Raw genomic sequence first — 20,898 nt, 5'->3', positions numbered from 1 at the left:
GTGATGTCAGTCCGCCTGCCCAGAATCTCTACTGTGCAGGATGACAAAAACGCTCGAGTCCTCCGTCAAAGCGGGGGCGGCTCGCGTTCGCCGGCATCATTGGTACCGTCACTCGAACGTGATTTGTACTGTCGAGTGTTTGTTATTTTGTACAGTTGACCCAATTCAGTGTTCAGCTGCCAGCTTACTCTGTGGCCTCTCTGTGTGCCCATTGTGTGGACAGAAGGTGCTTAATTGGCAGTCATGCTGTCATCCTGGAGAACTGGAGCGCCAGTATCAGGCGACTGATGTCACCCCACATTCCCGGCTGGTCAGACCCGCATGACCAGCGATACTGAAGGATGCATTTGAGTCAAACTCAAACCGGCCACAAAGCACAAAACAAATAACTGTTTGAGATGTATGTTTATTTTGCATTTTATAGGTTTTAAACTTTTTGAGCATTTTTGATTGCATTATGAAATCACTTACAAAAAAAAAGAGACTTAATCTGTATTGTATTCTGACCAATATTTAGGTTAATATTTAGGCATCACAAAGCAAACTGAAAGAGCTCATTAAAGATTGTAGAAAATAATTAACATTTGTGGTTTTTGTTGTTGTTTTTTGTCAATCCAATGCACAACAAGGTCATTTTAAGATTTCACTTCACTGTTTTTGTTTTGTTTTGCTCCCTGCACACTGCTGCCCCCTGCTGCCTCCAGAGAGCTGCAACAACACGGTGAACCCAGCAGCCAGTGTGACCCGGCAGCAGGGAGTCGTTCATACATGTAGAGACAACGAGGACACATGGAGGGACTGTGTGTCACTCATGTGCTGTCGTGGACTCACTGAATACATCAAAACATACAAACGTCGATCTCCCTGGTCTCAACACGTCCACATTGATCCATGTGTACAACAGCCAATTGTTTTGTTTTGGAGTGATTGAACAAAAAACAGACCGGTTTACAATTTTTACTCATGTCTGGTGAAGAGGTATTTCTCATTTGAATCTGGCGTGACTCCGATTAACTTCCTCTTCGTTTTTGGTTTCAGGTGGGTTGCAAACCAGTTAAAGACCAATTTTGGGGTTAAACAAACGCAAAAGCACAGCGGAAAGTTTTCCCATTTATGAACATAAACAGGGACAGCTCGTTTTGTGTCTCTGTTCCAAACCAAGAGTCGTTTAGCCGCTACACACACCAATCCATGTTACAGGTACTGAGAGCAACAACACACAGTAGAGCCAATGGAAGAGTTCAACAGTTACGTGAGCCTACACACTGGAATAAAACACACAACCTGCTCACAGCCAACAGAGCCTCACTGCAGGCACAATGTGCTTTAGTAAACAATATGAACACTATAATATAACTGGAATGACATGAAACTTGGGACTATCTGAACAAGTAAAGGGTCTTAATGACAAACAATGTCTGGCTACATTCCAATTAATTTCCAAAATAAATAGACAGAAAGTCAGAATAAATATTTTGCCATGCAGGCCAGTACAGCTGATCAGGTGTAAGCAGCCTGAGGTTGGAAATAAGAGAAACAACAGAAACAAGGGAATCAAAATTAAGAGTTGCAAAAGACTTGAACATTCAGGTGTCTTAAAGTAGCTTCAAAGGAGTGCAGGCGTTGTTGACAACATTATAAACTGATCTATAATAGTGAAACGTACATCTATTAACTTAAAAAGAAGGACGATTAAAATGTCACATTGCGGAAAATCGTGTGAATCTTGTGAAGTTAAATCTGTTTTGGATTCTGGTGAAATTACAGATCTGCAGCAGCGTGAAGCCAGAGCCAGAATCTAAAGTATAAACCTACATGATAACTGGATCATTTCCCATCAGATGGAGTTGCATCTATCATACACACACAAACACACACACTCACAGCTTTAAGCCCTTAAATCAATGAGGTAAGACCAGCAAGTGAGACAGCGGCAATGTACGTATTCTCAACTAATAAATCTTGAGCGCTCAGGTAAATTCAGCCAATCAGCAGTGATGTGTGACTGAATACTTGAAGTCAACTCAACTCTAAAGCCAAACTCAAAACTCCTGGATGACCCTGAAGTGGTTGGCAATGGAGGGGGTCTCCTCCTCAAAGTGCAGCTTCTGCTTGGGACATGCGCCAAACTCCTCCAGGGTCTTGATGAAGTGACTGTGGTCGCGGCCCACCCAGGCCCGCATGGGGTCACATACCTCATAGGGGGTCACGTGGGCGTGGATGGCCACCCCGCTGGCGGCCAGTTCCTTCAGCGCCTGCTTGTGCGTCACCCAGGTCTCGGTGCCGCCCGGGTGCCCCCCGTCCAGCCAGTACATGTCGGAGACGCGCTCCACAAAGTCTGACAGCTGCGGGTCGGCCCGGGCGCCGGCCAGCTCGTACACCATCTGGTTCAGCACCACGCAGCCTTTGCTGAAGCCCACCAGCGTCAGTGAAAAGCCTGAGGGGATGCTATCAGCGCCTCTGTGTGGCAGGAGGGGGTGTGGCAGGTCGGCCCGCTCCATGCCGTGGCTCAGCAGGGCCCTGGAACCACACATGCTGTTAAGCCTCAACACAAGGATGAAACTACTTCACATTACGAAAAGAAAAGAAAGAAGAAAAAGAGTAAACGTCATTAACCTGAGATGGCGAAAGGCTCCAAAGTCCTGCGAGTAGGCCGAGTGCTCCGGCGCTCCGAACAGGTTGCTCTCCACAAAGTTGTGGTAGCAGCTGAACTTGTGCAGGTACATGCGGGAGGCCCGGACCACCCAGATGTGCTGCTTAGGGAAACGACGGCCCAGGGTGAGGGCCACTTGCTCCAGACTCCAGGAGAGCCACTGTGCTCCCTCAGGCTGCACGGCCATCTCCTCCTGGAAGTTCTGACCCACCGGAAGAGAGGAGACCAAAGAGTCAAGCAGAAAGACACAACTGGGAGCAGAGGATGACCAGGGGAAACATATTTCTATCTTACTCCACTTATGACTTAGTGTAGATTCATAAGGGTCCATTCAAGTAAACAACAAATATCTCCAAAATGCTCCAATCTCTGAAAAAACAATGTTGGTGACCTGAAAATCATGAAATCGTGTTAAATTGAATCACTTTGATCCTGAGAAAAGTCAATAAGGACTTAATCAGAAATCAATCACACATCAATCACACATTGACACTGATAGTTAGATGTTGATTTGAATTGTACCCGACTCAGCATGATGAGTATTGTAGGAGACACTCAGGTGCCTGCCAGTTCTTTCCCAAAGTTAAAGTGTGTTTGTGCAGGCTTCACATCTCCCTAACAGCGACTAAAAATAATCACACTGACCCACTTTATCGGCTCCATCATCATGGTCCTGTGCTGAACACAATGACCTCATTCTTGTTATTTACATGGGAGCATCACAGTCACAGCCTGCGTACAGACGCCTCCTGGGACATTCAAGCACTGTGGGAATAGCAACACTTGTTGGAATGTTGCCTAAAGACTTGCAGATGGGCACTTGAGAAAAAGTGAGGAAGGGAGTGCTGTTGGTTTCTTTGGAAATTAAAACCAAACAGTTGAAGTATATCTATCTAATGTTTTACTCCCGTACTGCTATGTACTTTATTGTTGCAGTTCTTAGGCTTTACATGTTTGTTAAATCGGTTGCTGTCACGTTATATATGTTGTGCATCATACAACATCATTACACTTTATGTTGCCTGTTTGGAGGAGGCAGCACTTCCGGTCACTCACGTTAATCAGCAATTATTAGTTTGAGCATATCTTTTTTTTTGTACAGCTTTTCTGTCTCAAGAGGCCTCATGTCCTCTTATCTGATGACTGTTTATCAGATTCTGATTGCCTGCTTGACTTTTCAATGAAGGAATCAGCGACCACAGTACAGAAAGTAAGCCTGGTTGATCCTCCTGTTCCTCCCTGATCACTCACCCCTGCAGATGTCCCAGCCTCCCTGCAACCCGCTCACCTGGATGTCCCCGTGGAAGAACACGACATGACGGTTGCAGCTCCCGCATCCGCCCGGCCCCTCTGCAGCAGCAGGCCGCAGGAGCAGCAGGTCGTTGACTCGGCTCGGGTCGCATCCAGGCACCGCTACCAGCCTCTGGAGCCTCCTCCGCGGGCTCTCAGGCTGCACCGCCCGGTTAGCTGATGCGCACAGCCCCTGGGGCTCGGAGAACGATGTCCCCGTCTCGGAACTCATTGCTTTTGCCGCAGCTACCAAAAGTGAAAAACCTATGCCAACCAACCTGGAAGCGATCATGGGATCTGAAGTCAAACCTGACTCAGCGTTTTTGGTCTCAGCGCAGACGCTCCATGCTGCTGCTGTTAGCTAGCTAGCTGACGTGAGCTAATTCTGTCCAGCATCACATCAGTGTTAGAACAAATAAACAACAAAAAACAAAGATCTTTTTATGATGGTTTAGCTGTTTAACTGACGCGTCGAAGCATCGTCTTTTTAAACTTTCATCAGCTTTAATTTAATTCCATTTAGCACTTGTCTCAATCTGAGGTTTTGTGTCCACAGCGCGGCGCTCTTGATCAGAAAACACCTGCGAGTTTAACAAAATAAACAATTGGCGAGCACCTCTGAGTGTGACCGTTTCCTCCCAAACCAGAGATCATCAGACGATAGCGAGATCATTCCTGTTGCGTGCTTCCGTGTTCGCGTAAAGTTTGCCCGAAACGCCAGAAAGTCAGTATGTCGTTTTCAGTTAATGGTTGATTTGTATGTCCATTAATCTGCTTAAACACAAGCTAGTCCGAATTGTCATTCGGAGAAACAACGTAAAAATAAACATAGACAAGACTTAATCCGCACATTTCTTTCAAAGATCCAAAGATTTTTACAAGTAAAAATGATTGACAATATATATGAAACATATCTTCACTTGATTGATATATTTGATCTTTTTTTTTGTTTAATCACCTCCCTTTGTTTAATTTATACATGTATTGATTGTATTCATAGCGTTATTAGGTTTGTTTTTTCCACAAAGACAAACGATCTCAGCAGCGGAGAGAACCATCTTTACATTCCTGGCTCTTTGCTACACGTGGTAAAGTTAGTTGACGTGTGTTTTCGCTGCTCGTGTAAACATTGACAGCGTTTCTGTCACAACCGGTGTTGCTGTTATGCGTCATTCGGGTGACGCTGTGCGCGCACAATAATCGACGGTTTCACGTTCCCTCCGGTAACCTGCAGGTAAAGCGCTGCACGTGCTTTCTGAGTGAGCAGTCATCGTTAGTATGACACTTATATTTCACGTATCGGTGTATGCGTTTGACTCGAAAACAACAGATACAAGTACTAAGTTTGGATTATGCGGGTTGGACTTTGAACACGTTTTGTAACGGCGTCCACAACTGCCAGCCAGCGGTCAGACAGAGAAATTGCTTGATGTTTTAATAATTATTATTCAATAAATTACAAGTATAAATAGAAAAGGGATGTGAATAAAACGCGCAGGTTATGTTTATTTGTGGATCAAATTCTACAGATGATCTGGACCAGTTCCTGGCAGCTGCAGAGTTAAGGTTTACTGCTCTTTTCATGAGAACATTATTTTGATTATGCATGTAAAATAAGATTAATAATTGGTTTGGGAATTACGTTTTTGTTTTATTGAACATTAGTGCAAATATTCTTTGACCGTCTGTAGATGGCGCCAGCACTGAACACACTTTACTGAAGCATTGCATTCTGTAAAATCCATTGAATCCATACTCATTCCAATATTTATAGTAGCAAACATCAAAGTGCAAGTATATTGGAAATCAAATGCATAAAAACATCACATAAAATAAAACTTATTTGCTGCAGCATCTTTATACACATCCCAACATTTCTGTACATTTCCGTTACACACTTTAAACCGCACTTTAAGGCCTGTTGTGTTTACAGAGCGATGGCCTCCAGCTTGGGCAGTCGATTGGTTGCTTGTCTCCTCAATGTCTCTGAGGCTCGCAGTAAAGACCTGGTGGAGACTGTGGCTAAGGCAGCTTTATACGACTCCAAAGGCAAGTCTGGGGTTACAGCAGCGGGCTGTAGGTGACTTTGAATATACAGACACATGTTTACCGTCATACAAAACACAATTATATATAGATCAGGATTAGAATTAAATTAGAATGATGTTTAGCCAGGTTGTTTTATATTTAGCCATTATAAGCACGCATCCAATTTTCCACCGGCCCCCCCATGTTGGTGCCAGACCTGCAAAGTCTCTACAGACAGCAGTGAAGTGAGAAATCTAAATCTAACATCTAAAAATGGAGACATTTTTCCACTTCATTGCGCCTCAGCAGGTGTGAGACGAGAGGGGACCGCGGTGTTAAACATCTTCAACGACCTCGACTACAACCGCTCTGTCATCACCATCGTGGCCAGCATCGACTCTATAAGTAAGTATTGATCCTCATCATATTGCTGCAACTTTACCCAGAGGGGGAATTCTCAGTCTCCCATCTCGTCAGTCATGATGCAGTAAGGTCAGCTGGATGATGTGCCGTCTCTTGCGTGACACTTTATGTCAATTATAGTTTGATTTATTGTCCAGCATCACATAGAGTGTAGTGTCTCAAAGGGCATCACAGCAGCAGCTCTGAGCGAAGGCACCAAACAGGCAAGAAAGCCCTCAGGAGAGATGCGATTCATCTGTTGATGTGAGATGTAGCTTTATTGATTGTAAGATAGAGAGCTTCCTTAAAAGCAGATGGACGTTTCAAGGAGAAAGACAAACCTCAGTTGCCTCAGGAGTATGTCTTAGTGCAGCAGGGAGTGTGTCCTTGCCTCAGGTCTCCCTGCTCCTTCTGCCCCCTTCTGTCCAATCAATTCAATGGATAAAGATGATCAGCGATGTAGACAAATGTTTCCAGCAGAGAGCGTTTTCCTTGAAAATCCATTTCCTCACTCACTGCCACTTAAAGGCAAATAAATCATCTGAAGTGTTTCCACCCACACAGCACAGCAGCGGTTCAATCTGACGATACGTTTGATGCGTTCCAGGGGAAGCGGTCCTGTCGGCGTGCGAGAGAGCCTGCGGGCTGATCGACATGCGCACCCACACGGGGGTCCACCCATGTATGGGTGCCGTCGACCTGGTACCCATCTACCCCCTGGGGGAGGAGGTGGGGGTGGAGGACTGTGCCCAAGAGGCCCGGGGTGAGACGCTGTGTGTGTGTGTGTGTGTGTGTGTGTGTGTGTGTGTGTGTGTGTGTGTGTGTGTGTGTGTGTGTGTGTGTGTGTGTGTGTGTGTGTGTGTGTGTGTGTGTGTGTGTGAGCAAGGGGGGCCTGTGGGTTCATATGATCTTAAAAGGAGATCAACCTTCAGTGTTGATCTTCATGAGTTGTGATGTGACTGAAGCCAAAGTCAGGACGACTCCTCCTCCTCCTCCTCCTTGAGCTCTCAGTTCTCACCTGCGTCTATGTTTAGTCCAGCGCCTCGAAATTGAGAATTAGAGTACTTTCGATCTACTCAGTGTTTTAAAGCTTTCATCTAATGCAGTGAGTGTAAAAGGTTATGATGTCGCTCCTCTGAGCAGCTGGAATCATAGAAAACCCTCATGGTGAATTAGATATTTAATTATCTGGGAGCAACAGAAGTTCTATAGATTTTGATTCTCTGTAGAATGTTCAGACACAAATGTTTGTTTTTGTTAGTTTCAATCTCAGCGTCTGCCTCCTTGATCAACATGTACTGAGCTATCTTCACACAAACACAGATGTATTATACGCGATGCTGACTGCCAGAATGAGCTCAAGAAACCTGCAGACGCGGTCAAAGTCGTATTTTTCCCTCCAGGCTTAAGCGGTTGAGTTAAAACGCTATCAAAATGTGATTTCTTGGAGATTGAAGTCAAAGCAGCATCACATCAGGCTGTACACAGAGTGGGTCCATACGTGTGTGTTGGGTTCTGATGATGATGTCGTCTTTGCCTCTCTGTGTTTTGCACATTACCTGCCGATTAAGCAGTCATGTGTCTTGGTAATAATGAGCAGGAGCTCAGCATGAGGCCATGCGTGCCTGAAGTGTGTGCTCACTGTAACATATGGTGAATCTGTGTGTGTGATTGCTAATTGGCAAACTCGCTAACTGGCACTGCGTTTGTTGGCTGTTTGGGTGTTTTTTTTCTGCGTCCACATGCCCGTATCCTTCCATCTGTCTGATTCTAACCCCTCGGGTGTGTTTTGTCTGTCACACTCTCACTGCTCTGCTGTTTGAAAGCTGTGTGCCACTCAGCTAACAAGTTCATCCTTTCCGGCTCGGGCTCAGCTGTGGCTCAGGGCCTTGCAGAGCGGGTCCAGGGCACCAGTTTCTTCCTGTTTGGCTGGGCAGACTCCCCCCTTCAGCGCGGTCTGGCCCAGAGGAGGAAGGAGATGGGCTGGTTTAAGAAGACGCCGGACGTGCCGGAAATCCGTCCTGATGTGGGGCCTCCGCCGCAGAAACGATTCGGCCTTACAGGTAAGACAAAACAGCTAGAAGCTCAAACGTGCTGTTCCTAACCGGAATACGCCTTCATTTCAAAAGATATCAGTCTTTTCCCACAGTAGTTGAAAGTCTTAATGGTCAAAACATCTTACCATACGGATAAAACATGTTGAGGGAAAATTGCTTTGAAACTTGCTTTCTTTGTCAAAGGTTCTCGATGATTCCCCTCCCTCCACTCCTCAATGCTAAAGTGTGTCCTCGTGACCTGCAGGTGTTGGTGCCAGTCCCTACGTCATGAACTGCAACGTCACCATCGACACGCAGGACATCACCATGGGCCGCAGCATCGCCGCAGCCATCAGGGAGTCGACCCCGGGCGGACTGCCTGGGGTGCAGGTCCTGGCACTGCCACACGAGGGCGCTGTGGAGATCGCCTGTAATGTGGAAAGTGTTAAGGGGAGCCCGCCCGGCCTTGTCTCTGGGGGCGAGCCTTGGCCGTCCTTCTTCATCAGTGGGCAGCAGTACTGTCACGCTCCGGCCTCCCTCATCACGGCGAGGGTGGCGGAGCTGGCGGCGAGGCAGGGGGTGGGCACCAAGGGGACCGCACTGGTGGGCTTCAGCCCCCGAGAGTGCAGGGGCCTGGCAGAGTTCGCTCTGTCTCAAGGGGTCGCTGAGTTCTGGAGGGAGCGGCGCAGGATCCAAATGTGAAAACTAACAGTAACTTCAGACTGTAGTCTGAAACCAAGGAAACAACAACATTATCAGTGTTTGATAAAATGTTATTAATGTTTGAATGGAATTTTCTTTTATGGGGAAGCTTATCCCCATCATAGGCAATAAATTGTACTTAATTTATGCATTTACAACATTTGTATTTCCTTACATCCAGCTTTGAGCATTTGTATAAAGGTAATATCAATCGTAGCTTACTGTGTATTAACTTGCTGTTACACTAGGATCACTTTGCCTGTTTTTATCCCTATAACTCTATAAACACATCACAGAAACACAGCAAAGCTCACAAGTCTTATGGACACATTCACCATATCAATAATTCAGTCATATTTCACCCTAAAAACTGCATTTGTGCTTCCAATGCTCCTGTTTAAATTGGTACCACATTTAAGCAATATAGGCCAATGGGAAGCTTTATTTAATATTGTTGTACACTACAGTGTAGTCACTCTCTGAGAGTTTGTGGTGAATCCTCTTCAGGAAGGCTAAAACGTGTTTTATAATTAATATTTTTTACCAAATCAATGCACAAAACCTGCATTTGTAACTTCCTTTTCAAGATGAAATTTATTCCATTGCCTGGTTCAACCAAGGCCCGACCGCTGGCCCTTTAAATGTGGGCTGGTCAACCAGAGGTATTGATGTCATATCTCTGGAGCAAACAAAATGTTATTCAAAAGCTTAGAAGCTCTGTTATTGGCTTAAACCGACGTCGATCAAGTCATTGCAAGTCATTGTAGGCGGGAGAGAGTAATATTTACGCAAAGTGGTCAGTTTTCTCTCAGTCAGACCTCCATGTGTTCACCATGGTCTGGATGTTAATGTGGTTTGGATTATAGCTGAACAACATCCCAAGCTTCAAAAAAGACAGTTTGCAGCAGTATTCCATATTTTGTGTTCAGGCTGAGAGAATGTTTATAACTCCGTGTCAAGGTTTAAACAGCTGCTCTATTGGTTTGTTTTGTCCGGTTGCCAGGCTGGACAGTGATTGACTGTCAAGGCACGAGTCGGGGCGTTGCCTGAAGACTTACATTTAGTTTTCTGCCTGGTTGGAAATGACTAAACACTGCCCTCTATTGGTGTTGTATTCTCCAGAGTTTCCCCTACTGTTATACTGACATATTGTAGGAAAATCTGAATTTACATCATGACCAGAAGAATGGTTATGATGGCTTTTATCATGGTGGCTTTTTTGTGGCAGGCTCAGTATCGTGACTTAAGATGTATCAGGTTAAGCTCATGTTCTTTACAGACGGAACTGCAACGATGACTAGTTGAAGGAAGTTGAAAAAGTGTCCTGCAGTGCCTCAGTAGTTTATATTCCTCTGGTTTGTCAGTCGGGTGTGGGCCCTGGTCACCCCTGGAAACCCCCTGGGGGCGCCATTGTTTGGCAACCTTTGGGTACAATGCCCTTAATAAATACATTTTCACTGCAATATCTTTTTAACTGTCATAGGAGGCAGATTAAGTCAAATTTAAGAAACAGGTTTTTCCTCTACAGACTGTCTGCTTGGTGCCTCTCTAATCTGACACATGGAAAACAAGATTTATGTTTATGTTCCGGAAAATGATTCTGTATCCAACCAGATATTTTAACCTCCATGACTTGTGCGGTGTCATAAATCCCAAAATATCCGAACGTCCTGTGGAATTTGAGGCGGCACTGGGATCATTTCCTGTTTGGAGTCAGCGGTACATCGTGTTTACTGACGATTTTCTACATGATGAGTCTTTTCCCATCATCGGCCATGGGAGCGTCTCCACTTGTCTGTGAAGAAGCTATTTTTACCACAACTCTCAGTCAGGATCTTCCAGAGAGAAGAGAGAACATGAAGATCCTCATTTTAGCTCGATTCATCACCAAATTATTAAATCTTTGCACAGTGAATGCTTATGACGCACAGAAGTAACTATTGGCTGCGGCACAGGGGAATGTGGCCAGAGGACAGGCTGTAGCTAACTGGGGCGAGATGATTCCACTCATCTCTTACATAAGGCCAGCAGGAAGCATTGATAGTCATGCAGGAAGGAGGTATGGATTAAACAGTAACCTCTCCAGGGAATACATTACATTTGTCTCTTTTTGTTGCTTACAAAGCTGCATCGTCAAAATGAAAATCCTTTACACAGGAAACAAAAAATGTGCAGAAACTCACATTTCTTTCAATTCTGAACAAACAATGCAGATCATTTTTAATTATTTACTTAACCCTTCATAATATATTATTGTCTAGCTTAGGTGATATTATGGTTTTGAAGACAGGAAGACAATCAAAACAATGTTATGGAACAGGTTAGGTAGACGGTTTAGATTTGAAATTAAATCTTTTTTTTTTTTTATCTTTCTGGTAGAACTTTAAGGTTTTATCAATGTTTATTACTCCAAATTGAATGATTATTCACTAAGTTTTTACTTAGAGATGGAATGAAGTCATCGTCTTCATTACAGGATTCTCTATTTTTACTTTAACAACATTTTAATATAAAATACCGAGACCAAAGTGACTCAAGTCTGAGCATAAAGGCTGTGTGAGTCACAGTGAGTCACAGATCCACAGCACAATCACCATTTTTCTAATCTGCACAGCGAGTGGGAGCTAATCTGTTAATCTTCATGAGGTGACGGTGGTTTACAAAATCCAGAGAGTATTTGAAACGGCTTTGATGATACGACTTTATTATCCTCCCTGTGCTGCTGCGTTTTGTATGTAAGTTATATAAGTTTGGGCCTTTGAGGCAGAAGTGAGAGAGTTTGTGTGGACGAGCTTCAGTCCCGCTGCATGTTCACCTCCTCCTGTCTCCAGACGAGGCTCTCAGTCATGCAAGCAACACGGCCGTGAAGCTCCGGTCTATCAGTGCGTACACACACACAACCACACACACACGCACACACACACACCCACACACACTGTCACTCTCCATTTTATGCATCTAAACGTGCATATATGCATGTTTAACACACACACACACACACAAACACACACAAAAGCCTGATTTTGGTCTAATCTAGGTCACAGCATAAGCCCAGAGGTATCCTGGGCATCACAAACACACACTCACCCACAAACACACACTCACCCACACACACACACATTTTGAAATTTGCAGGCTAATTCAAATGCTGCTTCTAAATCCATTTCCACGCTATTAATTTTCCATCCACTAACATTGGAACGCCTCTGATCTTCATGTTGACAGCATGCAGGCACATCCCTTAATTCCCAGAAAATTAAAGACTGATAAATGCACTGAATTACATATTTTACTAAACCTCCCTCACTCCCATGAACCTGATTGGTTAATTGGCTCAGTGTAGTGACTGATGGATGTCACGTCCATCGTTTGCTTGCTGGAGATTCTCTAAAATGAATCTTTCACTGTGCGATTTCCCGGAGCATCTTTGGACGAACGATCATCCATTAAAACAACAGTAGTGACACTTTCCCACAGAAACCACAGTTAAATCGATTTTCCCATCATGTGATCCACTTCAGATGAAGCTGCGTCGTCCTCTGCGGTGCGAGCAGCGTCCTCGCAGCAGCTGAAGAAGACGAAGTGTGGCAGGATCCCTTTGATTTGACAGAGCCTGACAGCGAATCGGCCCAGATGTGATCATGTGACACGGCACAGAAATAGAGGAGCTTATTTCTTACAGCCATCTCAGCTTTCTCTCTATTCTCCTCCTTTATTATCATTTCCCCTCCTCCCACACGCTCCCCCCCTCTCTCTCTCTCTTCCTTCTGCTCCTGTCAAAAGACACAGAGAAGTGCGTCTCTCCCTTTTCTCTGCCTTCATCGGAGGCGTTGTTAAGCTGTGGGGTTTGTTTTGTTCTGATTCCCTCTGCCAAGCCTGCAGGGTTATTCAAACTGCAATCACATCAGGGTTTGATCCTCCTTCCCTATTTCCTTCCTTCCTTCCTTGCTTCCTTTCTCACTATTCCACAGATTCCCACCACTTAGCCACACGGTGCTAGTCGATCGTAGCGAATCCTCTCACCTATGATCGCTCAAATGTTCCAAAAATAGAATAATGCAGAAAATGGAGGCCAACCGGGTTTCATCAAAAGCAGCTGCCAGTTGTCACCTTGGACAATACGCCAAAATGCAAAACATACAGTTGCCATCCTTCCATACACACACACACACACACACACACCCCTCCCTCCCTCCCTTCCATTCAAGGGAGGAAGTAAGCGTGCCACCTATGGAGTCAGCAGTCCCCCAACCCCCACCCCAAACACATGTTCAACATCCTCTGGGCACAGAGGCACAGCTGAGAGAGAGAGGGAGAGAGGGAGAGAGTGAGAGAGAGAGAGAGAGAGGGAGAGGGAGAGGGAGGGGAGAGAGATAGAGAGAGAGCGAGTGAGAGAGAGCGCAGTGAAGTGGAAGCATGGGTGAGCATCAGAGAGAGACAGAAATAGAGCGACAGAGCAGAGGGAGAGCGAGTGGGAGGGAGAGGAGCTGATGGTCGTGGTGTGTTCTTGCAGCAGGAATCTCGTCTCCTCCCCTTGTCATCAGGCGATGTGAGACCCTCGTGGATCCGCTTCCCTAAACCCCCCCCCCCTTTGTGGAATTCATTACGTCTGGATCCCGAACGAGCTGCGGACGGAGCGAAAGGATGCAACCGAGCCGGGATGTGGGGATGCATGAGGGCCTTGTGACCATGGTAACGCTGTCTCCGTGAGGATGTCAACCTCAGCTCTGACCCAGATTGTGGAGTGCAGGCTCCTCGCTGTGGATTGATCCGCTCAGTCAATGTTAATGCAGAGGATTCACAGCCAACACCTGAGAGGAATGAGCTCAGGGTTCTGACATCTGTGTGTGGATACGCACCGCAACTGGCCGGGTAAGGACCAGCACGCTCAAACACTCGTCCTGCGTGTGTGTGTGTGTGTGTGTGTGTGTGTCATGTGCACTGTACCCCAGGCTGTATGAGTTTATTATAATTCACTACAAGCATGGAGATCAATTTGTGTTTGCCACACGTTGCTGCTTTGCCTGAATGGAGGAAAACTCTGAATACAAAAGCGCGAGTTACAGTTTGATGTCTGCTGATAGACTGAGGCCATATTGTGTGTTTGCACTATGCAGCATTCTTGCATATATAATGTATGACCTGGGAGATATCATGGGGTGCAACAAGTCACTATGCTTCCCCCCAGCGTAGCCAGGGAAGTAGGCTAGGGTGGCACGACAGAGAAGACAGGTGAATAATTCATCAGAGCACTGAAAGCATTAAGGGAGGAAAATGGACTGTGCGTGTGTGTGTGTATGTGTGTGTGTGTGTGTGTGTGTGTGTGTGTGTGTGTGTGTGTGTGTGTGTGTGTGTGTGTGTGTGTGAAATCCATTTGTGCCTTCACACACACACACACACTCACACACACACACACACACACACACACACTTGTTTAGCTGAACCCTGTGTTTGTGTTGACATGACGTGTGCCCACACGCCTTTCACGGCAGGAACAAGAGCAGCCAGGTCATATGATCCAGAGGTCAGACAGCTTGGCCAGAGGTCAGACAGAGGTCAATAGGTCAACCATGGTATAAGCCTTCACATTGCAGGCTAATTATGTGCCGGTCTTGTGACTCATTCCTCACACTTAACGCTCATATTTCACTTTTACTTTCATTCTTTTCTTCTTTCTTTCTTTGTTTGCCTATAAATCACACGACTTCACACCGGCCAAGTCAATGGTTCACAGGTCACATGTCTGGCTCAAATCTTGGCACTGAAATTCAAAAGTCCAATTCAGTCTTTGAGTCTTTGAGTCTTTGAGTTTCAAGTCCTAAAGTCCTCTTAATGTGCTTCTACAACACATTTAAAGCCGAGGAACAGTTTGTGTTTTCTGTTGTCTTGTCTATCTCACATTACTCATCAACTGTCACTGTCGTCTTCAACTTGATTCATCGTGCAAAGGTAGTCTAAACAGGTCGACGGGGAAATCCCAACACAACCTGACAGGGAATGACGTAGACAATGAGGATGACGATGATGATGATGATGATGGTGTGGAGGCAGGAACATGTCAGAAGAAGAAGCTGATTGGCCAAACGTCACTCTGCTCATAAGTTTGGTGTCGTCCATCAGCAGCTGGACCACATCAACATGGAGGCAAATCTGTGTGTCTGACCTCTGACCTGTGTGTAATTTGATCATTATATTGTACAGCTTCACTTCTGATAACATTCACAAGTGTTGATTCAACATCAGAGTGCAGAGTCTGTAAGGGAAACTTCCACCTCTTCTTCTTCAGCTGCGTTCAAACCTTCTCCCCACATCTTCCCCATCGTACAGCAAAACACTTATGAGTCAAAGTGCATTGTCCAATGAGAGAGGACATCTGAGAGTCCTCTGGTATCAACATGGCTGACCTGACCTCGATGTAGGCAAGGCAGGAGTGGCTGTAGAGTGGCTCAGGGCGAGGAAGAGAAGGAGGAGGAGGAGGAGGAGAAGGACCATTGTCTGTGGCTGTATCTCCTCCATATTTGGTGCATTGAAGCAGACAGTCCAGTGTGTTTGATTGGGAGACTGGATAAGGGCATTGTGCCATATGGAAAGAGGGCAGCAGTAGCCTAAAGGTTAAAGGGCGCTTGTCACTTCCCTCTCCATACTGGGAGGACGGCAGGGTGAGCAGGGAGTCTCATTAAGATGTTGATGACAAAGTGGACCAAAAAAAACAACATGTTTGCTAAAGATGCTGATGTCATCTTAAGTCTTCACTCCAGTAAATAGTATAAGACATTGTTATGACATTTAAAACACAACAAGAATGTGTTTGCTGACCTTTATTTTAACACTTTATGTAAACAGGCTGAGGCTCATTGGAGATATGTTGCATACAAAAGGTAGAAATGTGTCTTTGGCTTGTACATTCTGAGGTCTACGCTCGATACAAACACACATCTAAACATCCACGATGCATGAAGGCATTTGAGTTTAGTTAGCTTTAGATGCTGATGTGCAAAACTACTGAAATGTTGAAGTTATGCATGCAAATCCAATTCAAAAACACATCTCCAGACATGGTCTCCAGCTCAGTGTGTTGGTCCTGACCCCCAGTAACTCCCACTGGTTCAGCCCCAGTTAGTCTTCAGCCGGAGCTAAGCAGAGCCGTCCTACATAATTGTAAACAAAAGATGGAAATTTAAGTAACTAGCAGCGCATCAAAGATCAAACCTGACGGCTCCTTGAAGAGGCCCAACAATAGAGATGAGAGAGTGGGAGGGGCAGAGTGGAGGCAGCAGTAGCACCATGGAGAACGTCTACAACTTCAAAGAAACATCACAACAAAATAGCTGCGCTCTAAAAATATCAAATCCAAGGACTATTTCTGGAATGAAAGGAGAGGAAACGGCATAAATTTCCATATTTGCTCGATTTAATTAAAAGCTCCTGAAACAGATGAGTGCGCGGGCGAGAGAGTGAGCGAGCGAGGGAGTTAAACATCTTAGCACCTCTCAATCATTTACAGCGACTGCAGAGATAAAAAACGTTTATAAGTCTGCGTTCCAAGGAGGTCACATCAGACCAGGACTCATGGTGGATGATTGGTAATTGTGCGAGCAGGTACAGACGGAGTGTGTGGAGTGTTTCACACTCGACATGTCATCGCCTCTTGTGTGCGTGAAACTCAGTGACGTGAGCAAATTCCCACTATAGCTTCAACCTGTGAAAATTCTTGTCAGGCTGAATAACTGAAACACTGGTTGGTGTATGTGTGAGTCCGTATGTGTGTGTGTGTGTGTGTGTGTGTGTGTGTGTGTGCATAAACCACTTATGGCCGGAGGGAAAAACACTGTCTGCACATTTGTTGTGTGCGTAGGATACAGTTTGTTACAGAGGGCCTGCGGTGATGAATCTGGAACATTCATGTGATTATTGTTCAGTCTGCAGAATGCAACAGAACAAACCGTACCTGTATTTGTATCAGAACCCCAGACATGGTAAAAGCTCCTCAATTCTGATTCATCCCCCTAACAGTAACTCTACCTTTAGCTGTATTTTACTGTCATATACATTTTGGTGCAAATCCTTTATCTGTAAAGTTCCAGACGTTATAGAGCATCTAGGCTGTCCTTGGTTTCCTCTCTGATTGCCCCTCAGTCGACAGGATGACTAAGGTCTTTTATAAAGTCCCCTTTATTCTGTTTATTGCAATAATTTAAATAAAAACACACCAACCTCTTTTGGTTGTATAGTGATGTGTAGTGTTGTCAGCTGTTTACGTTGTTGGCTGTACTGTATTACTGAGTTAACCACCATCCCACACTCTTGGCAGATAAGAGCATTGACCGAGTGACCTGTGATGTGAATCAGACCTGCTGACTGTATAAGGTCCCTATATGGGGAAAGATGAATAGGAAATGCCATCTCTGACTGGAAACGCATTTACTCTGTGTGCACAGCAGTGCTGCAGCAAAGGAGAGTAGGGAATTGGTGAGGTTTTTTTTAACACACTGAGGCATTGCAAAGGTTCTAAAACATACAAAATTACAAAAACATACAAAAAAGAGGAACATGGTGCATATGAGGAGTTGATTTGCCAGAAATTTGCCCTATTTCATCAACCTGAAAAGAATAAATTGCATATAAAGACGTCACATTCATGAAATAAGTCTCATTCAGCTGCAGCAGTAATACAAAATCTCTGTTACACAAATAATACCATCTCAATTTGTTTCTGTTTATTCTGTTGATGTAGGATAGATTTTTTTTCTTTTACCCACATGAGATGTCCACAAGTGTAAATATACCCAATGAATGCCCTCATTAGTCATTTCCCAGAGTGAGTTTGCTGCCTGGCTCAGTGGCATATCAGCAGGATGTGATTTGGGATAGAAGCATGTTTTCATTAAACGCCTCAGGGGGCAAAAACTCAGCGAGGTCCTTGTCCTAATTCACTCCAACATGAAGGCTGGAGGCTGAGCTGCTGCCTTGATTATACCAATTTACCCCCCCCCCCCCACCCCCCACCCCCCACCCCCCATCCCCCACCCCCACCCCACCTAAAAGGAAGACATGTAATTACACTGTTTACTCTGGAGCGCATTCCTCTGTGAAGTAAACACACACACACACATTCTGCTTTTCCACAGCATCACAATTCTTTTAACTCAAACGTAGGATTGTTATGTTAGAAAGGTTGATGTCCAGGAATATTACGAGCACGTTGCCATGGAGTATAAAGGGACAGTCTGAGAAATGTTTACAAACAGTATATAAGCCTATTTCTTAGTGAGCCTGTATGCTCAATAATATATGATATGATACTAAATGAGCAGCATATGGATGTATGAACGTGTTCAATGATCTTTCTGTGAGATATGAAACAACATATGGCTCCATTATTGTGGAAATCATCTCCCTGAAGTGGCTTTACAGCATATTGATATCAGTCGATCATTTTCTCATTGTGTGTTGTTATCAATACCGATCGTATTAAAATTGATTTTCACATTTCAAAGCACTGAAAGTTTATTGCTGCGCATTTTGGTGTTTGGCTGTTTTTTTAAACAACAATGTAAGCCATTTTGTTTTGTAGAGTATTGTATTTTGTGAGAATATCAGTTCTTACCTCCAATTTATATTATTTTATTCTATTTTATTTGTAGCTTTATAAAAAAATTCAAAATTAAAAAAATACAGAACAAACAAATAATACCCCGATCGAAAAGGCTATCAAATAAAAAAGATGCAGAAAAAAAATCCCACTGTGTTAATGTTCACAGTAACACAAACACAGTCTGTTGTTATTATCAACAGTTTACAAGTTGGTGCAATGACAGAGCACAAATGTACATACAGCAGCTGCTGCAACTGTTACTATCATCACCAGAGTGGATCATGCAAACACTTTAATGTGATCAGTACAGAATATTAGAACAGGAAGTGTGTGATGTTATGATGTATTTAGAGGTTGCTGTGTGTGGTGAGGCTAAAATATATATGATATATACTGTATATGCTAGATTTGATGTAGGTATTGTGCTTCCATGACTGATTGTAGTCTCCATATGCAGCCAGTTGTTGATGGTCACGACTTCTTCATTCCACACATTTAATGTTTAAGACGCTGACTAAGGCCCTTTTTAGGGTGTTGTTAGTTGTGTAGCATTGGATGGATGCATGATGAAGCAAAATATGAGAAACACCAAAACTAGATACACAGACCAGCACAACACTGCGTCTAACGGCCTCTAAACTGTCCATACACTCTTTGACACAGTGTGGGCCTAAACTGTGTCTCATATCTGTCACTAAGGTAGCATTTCCTGCAGGGTTTTTTGGATTGCATCAGATGGTGCAGGCAGACTGGAGGCAGCCATGAATATATTCAGAGACTGCACCGCTGCTGACAAAAATGATTCATGAGCGCCATCTCCTGGTTAAGGATTGAGATGCACTCTCCATCATTCCACATACAGATGACAGACACAAACCTCACATCTTTAAACTCATATCCAATCTTGTAGTCATTCAGGCTCAAAAAAACATTGACGTGTATAATTATGGAAGAACATGGAAGATTTTTGTTCCAGTCTAGAGTGAAAGACACAGAAATATCAGTGTGAGGCTCCTGCATGGAGAGGCTCCATTTACTGAATACTTGATGACACAGGCCAACCATTGTGTGTTAGGGAAAGAGATCACTTAGTCCTTTAAGTAAAGAAAGACTTGAAAAAATTCTTATTCATCATTTCTTAATTAATTCAGTTTAAATCAGCGGTCAGTTACAATTTCTGAGGATCATATTGATATTGATATTCAATCCATATTGCTGTGCTGTACGTTTCCAGTATTGGTAGGAGATACTGGAGATGCATGCTGGTAATGATCTGCCAAAGCCACTAGATGGGAGTACAGATTCAGGTTCCACATCACTGCTGATTTCCTCAAATTGACTCTCTTAGCTCAGCTCCCCACATGCCTGAGAGATGGATGCGGAGAACATTCGACATATCACAGACTCCTTTCATTTGTTTGCTTCAATGGCGCTGCCCTTGATTTTGCATTTATCAACTCTCTCTCTCTCTCACACACACACACACACACATTGTATTATTCACTGGATGTACAAAATGCTCTCATAACCAAATTATTGACTTCATCCAGAATGAAGGACAGATAAAAGAGAAGCAAGTAATTATGGAAAGACATATATGAATAGACAATAATTGAACAGACAATAATGTGTCGCAACTGTCTTATCGGCTCATCTTATAGCTAATTTATAGATCTGGGAGTGTTCTGTCGTTTACCTTCATCATCATCATCATCATCATCATTACATTGAAAGCCTCATCTACTAGTAAATTATTCTTGTAATCCTCCTCTATTGCAGTTTTTGTAACCCTACCTCTATTAGTTCTGCACATTAGGACACACTGCAGTAACACAGTGTGATGGGCAGTCAAAGCCATGACTGGAGGATAAGAAATAAGTCCTGGATGATTATTTCTGGGCACCATGTGAGCCATTTTATTGGATTAGTCCATATCCTGCTATAAGATGATGATTTTTAAAAAGGAAGAGAAAAATGAAATGACCTTTTCTTGATGAATTTCCTGGATAAAGTCAATGCAAATGCAGCACTTTACAAGCAGAGAGGTAATTTATAGAGATGAGATGAAACGTCTGTGTGCACAAGACATATTTACTGCCTGCAGTCGGAACAGGCCAGAGCAATGTCACATCTTCCTGTCAATGTGACACAGAGTTTAAGCTTCATATCCAGACAGCAAACCAAAGGACAGC

At 44.2% G+C, this 20,898-nt stretch overlaps 2 protein-coding genes across 3 annotated transcripts; one reads left to right on the top strand and one right to left on the bottom strand.

Annotated features, from left to right (window-relative positions):
• Positions 1 to 590: 590 nt before the first annotated feature.
• Positions 591 to 4,590, bottom strand: cunh2orf69 (chromosome unknown C2orf69 homolog). The gene is made up of 3 exons (XM_076156049.1): positions 3,942 to 4,590; positions 2,617 to 2,855; positions 591 to 2,520 (listed from the first exon to the last, which is right to left on the bottom strand). Exons 1-3 carry the CDS (start codon positions 4,233 to 4,235, stop codon positions 2,043 to 2,045), a joined length of 1,011 nt encoding a protein of 336 aa, XP_076012164.1. The 5' UTR covers positions 4,236 to 4,590; the 3' UTR covers positions 591 to 2,042.
• A 430-nt stretch (positions 4,591 to 5,020) lies between these two features.
• On the top strand, positions 5,021 to 11,208 carry ftcdnl1 (formiminotransferase cyclodeaminase N-terminal like 1). 2 transcript variants are annotated; one of them, XM_076157187.1, is made up of 6 exons: positions 5,021 to 5,177; positions 5,860 to 5,992; positions 6,281 to 6,376; positions 6,981 to 7,136; positions 8,248 to 8,436; positions 8,675 to 11,208. In XM_076157187.1, the coding sequence occupies exons 2-6, from the start codon at positions 5,881 to 5,883 to the stop codon at positions 9,109 to 9,111; spliced, it is 990 nt and encodes a 329-aa protein (XP_076013302.1). In that variant the 5' UTR covers positions 5,021 to 5,177; positions 5,860 to 5,880; the 3' UTR covers positions 9,112 to 11,208. The 2 variants fall into 2 exon arrangements, with proteins under 2 accessions (XP_076013302.1, XP_076013294.1); XM_076157179.1 differs by having other exon boundaries at positions 5,023 to 5,177; positions 5,877 to 5,992.
• Positions 11,209 to 20,898: the final 9,690 nt, after the last annotated feature.

The sequence above is a fragment of the Genypterus blacodes genome, unplaced genomic scaffold (assembly GCF_046128005.1).
Source record: "Genypterus blacodes isolate CSIRO-AG114 ecotype Tasmania unplaced genomic scaffold, CSIRO-AGI_Gbla_v1 ptg000008l_1, whole genome shotgun sequence".
NCBI classification, from domain to species: domain Eukaryota; kingdom Metazoa; phylum Chordata; class Actinopteri; order Ophidiiformes; family Ophidiidae; genus Genypterus; species Genypterus blacodes.
The sequence above is the reverse complement of the archived record's forward strand: the minus strand, read 5'-3'. Positions and strand labels throughout refer to the sequence as shown.

What these genes read in the sequence shown, in the direction of transcription:
- cunh2orf69 (XM_076156049.1), bottom strand. Translation starts at nt 4,235, where the DNA reads ATGATCGCTTCCAGGTTGGTTGGCATAGGTTTTTCACTTTTGGTAGCT. An exon ending in TCTTCCACGGGGACATCCAG is followed by an intron (nt 2,856 to 3,941) that starts GTGAGCGGGTTG and finishes CCGGTGGGTCAG; the next exon opens with AACTTCCAGGAGGAGATGGC. An exon ending in GGAGCCTTTCGCCATCTCAG is followed by an intron (nt 2,521 to 2,616) that starts GTTAATGACGTT and finishes GTGTGGTTCCAG; the next exon opens with GGCCCTGCTGAGCCACGGCA.
- ftcdnl1 (XM_076157187.1), top strand. Translation starts at nt 5,881, where the DNA reads ATGGCCTCCAGCTTGGGCAGTCGATTGGTTGCTTGTCTCCTCAATGTC. An exon ending in AGCTTTATACGACTCCAAAG is followed by an intron (nt 5,993 to 6,280) that starts GCAAGTCTGGGG and finishes GCGCCTCAGCAG; the next exon opens with GTGTGAGACGAGAGGGGACC. An exon ending in GAAACGATTCGGCCTTACAG is followed by an intron (nt 8,437 to 8,674) that starts GTAAGACAAAAC and finishes CGTGACCTGCAG; the next exon opens with GTGTTGGTGCCAGTCCCTAC.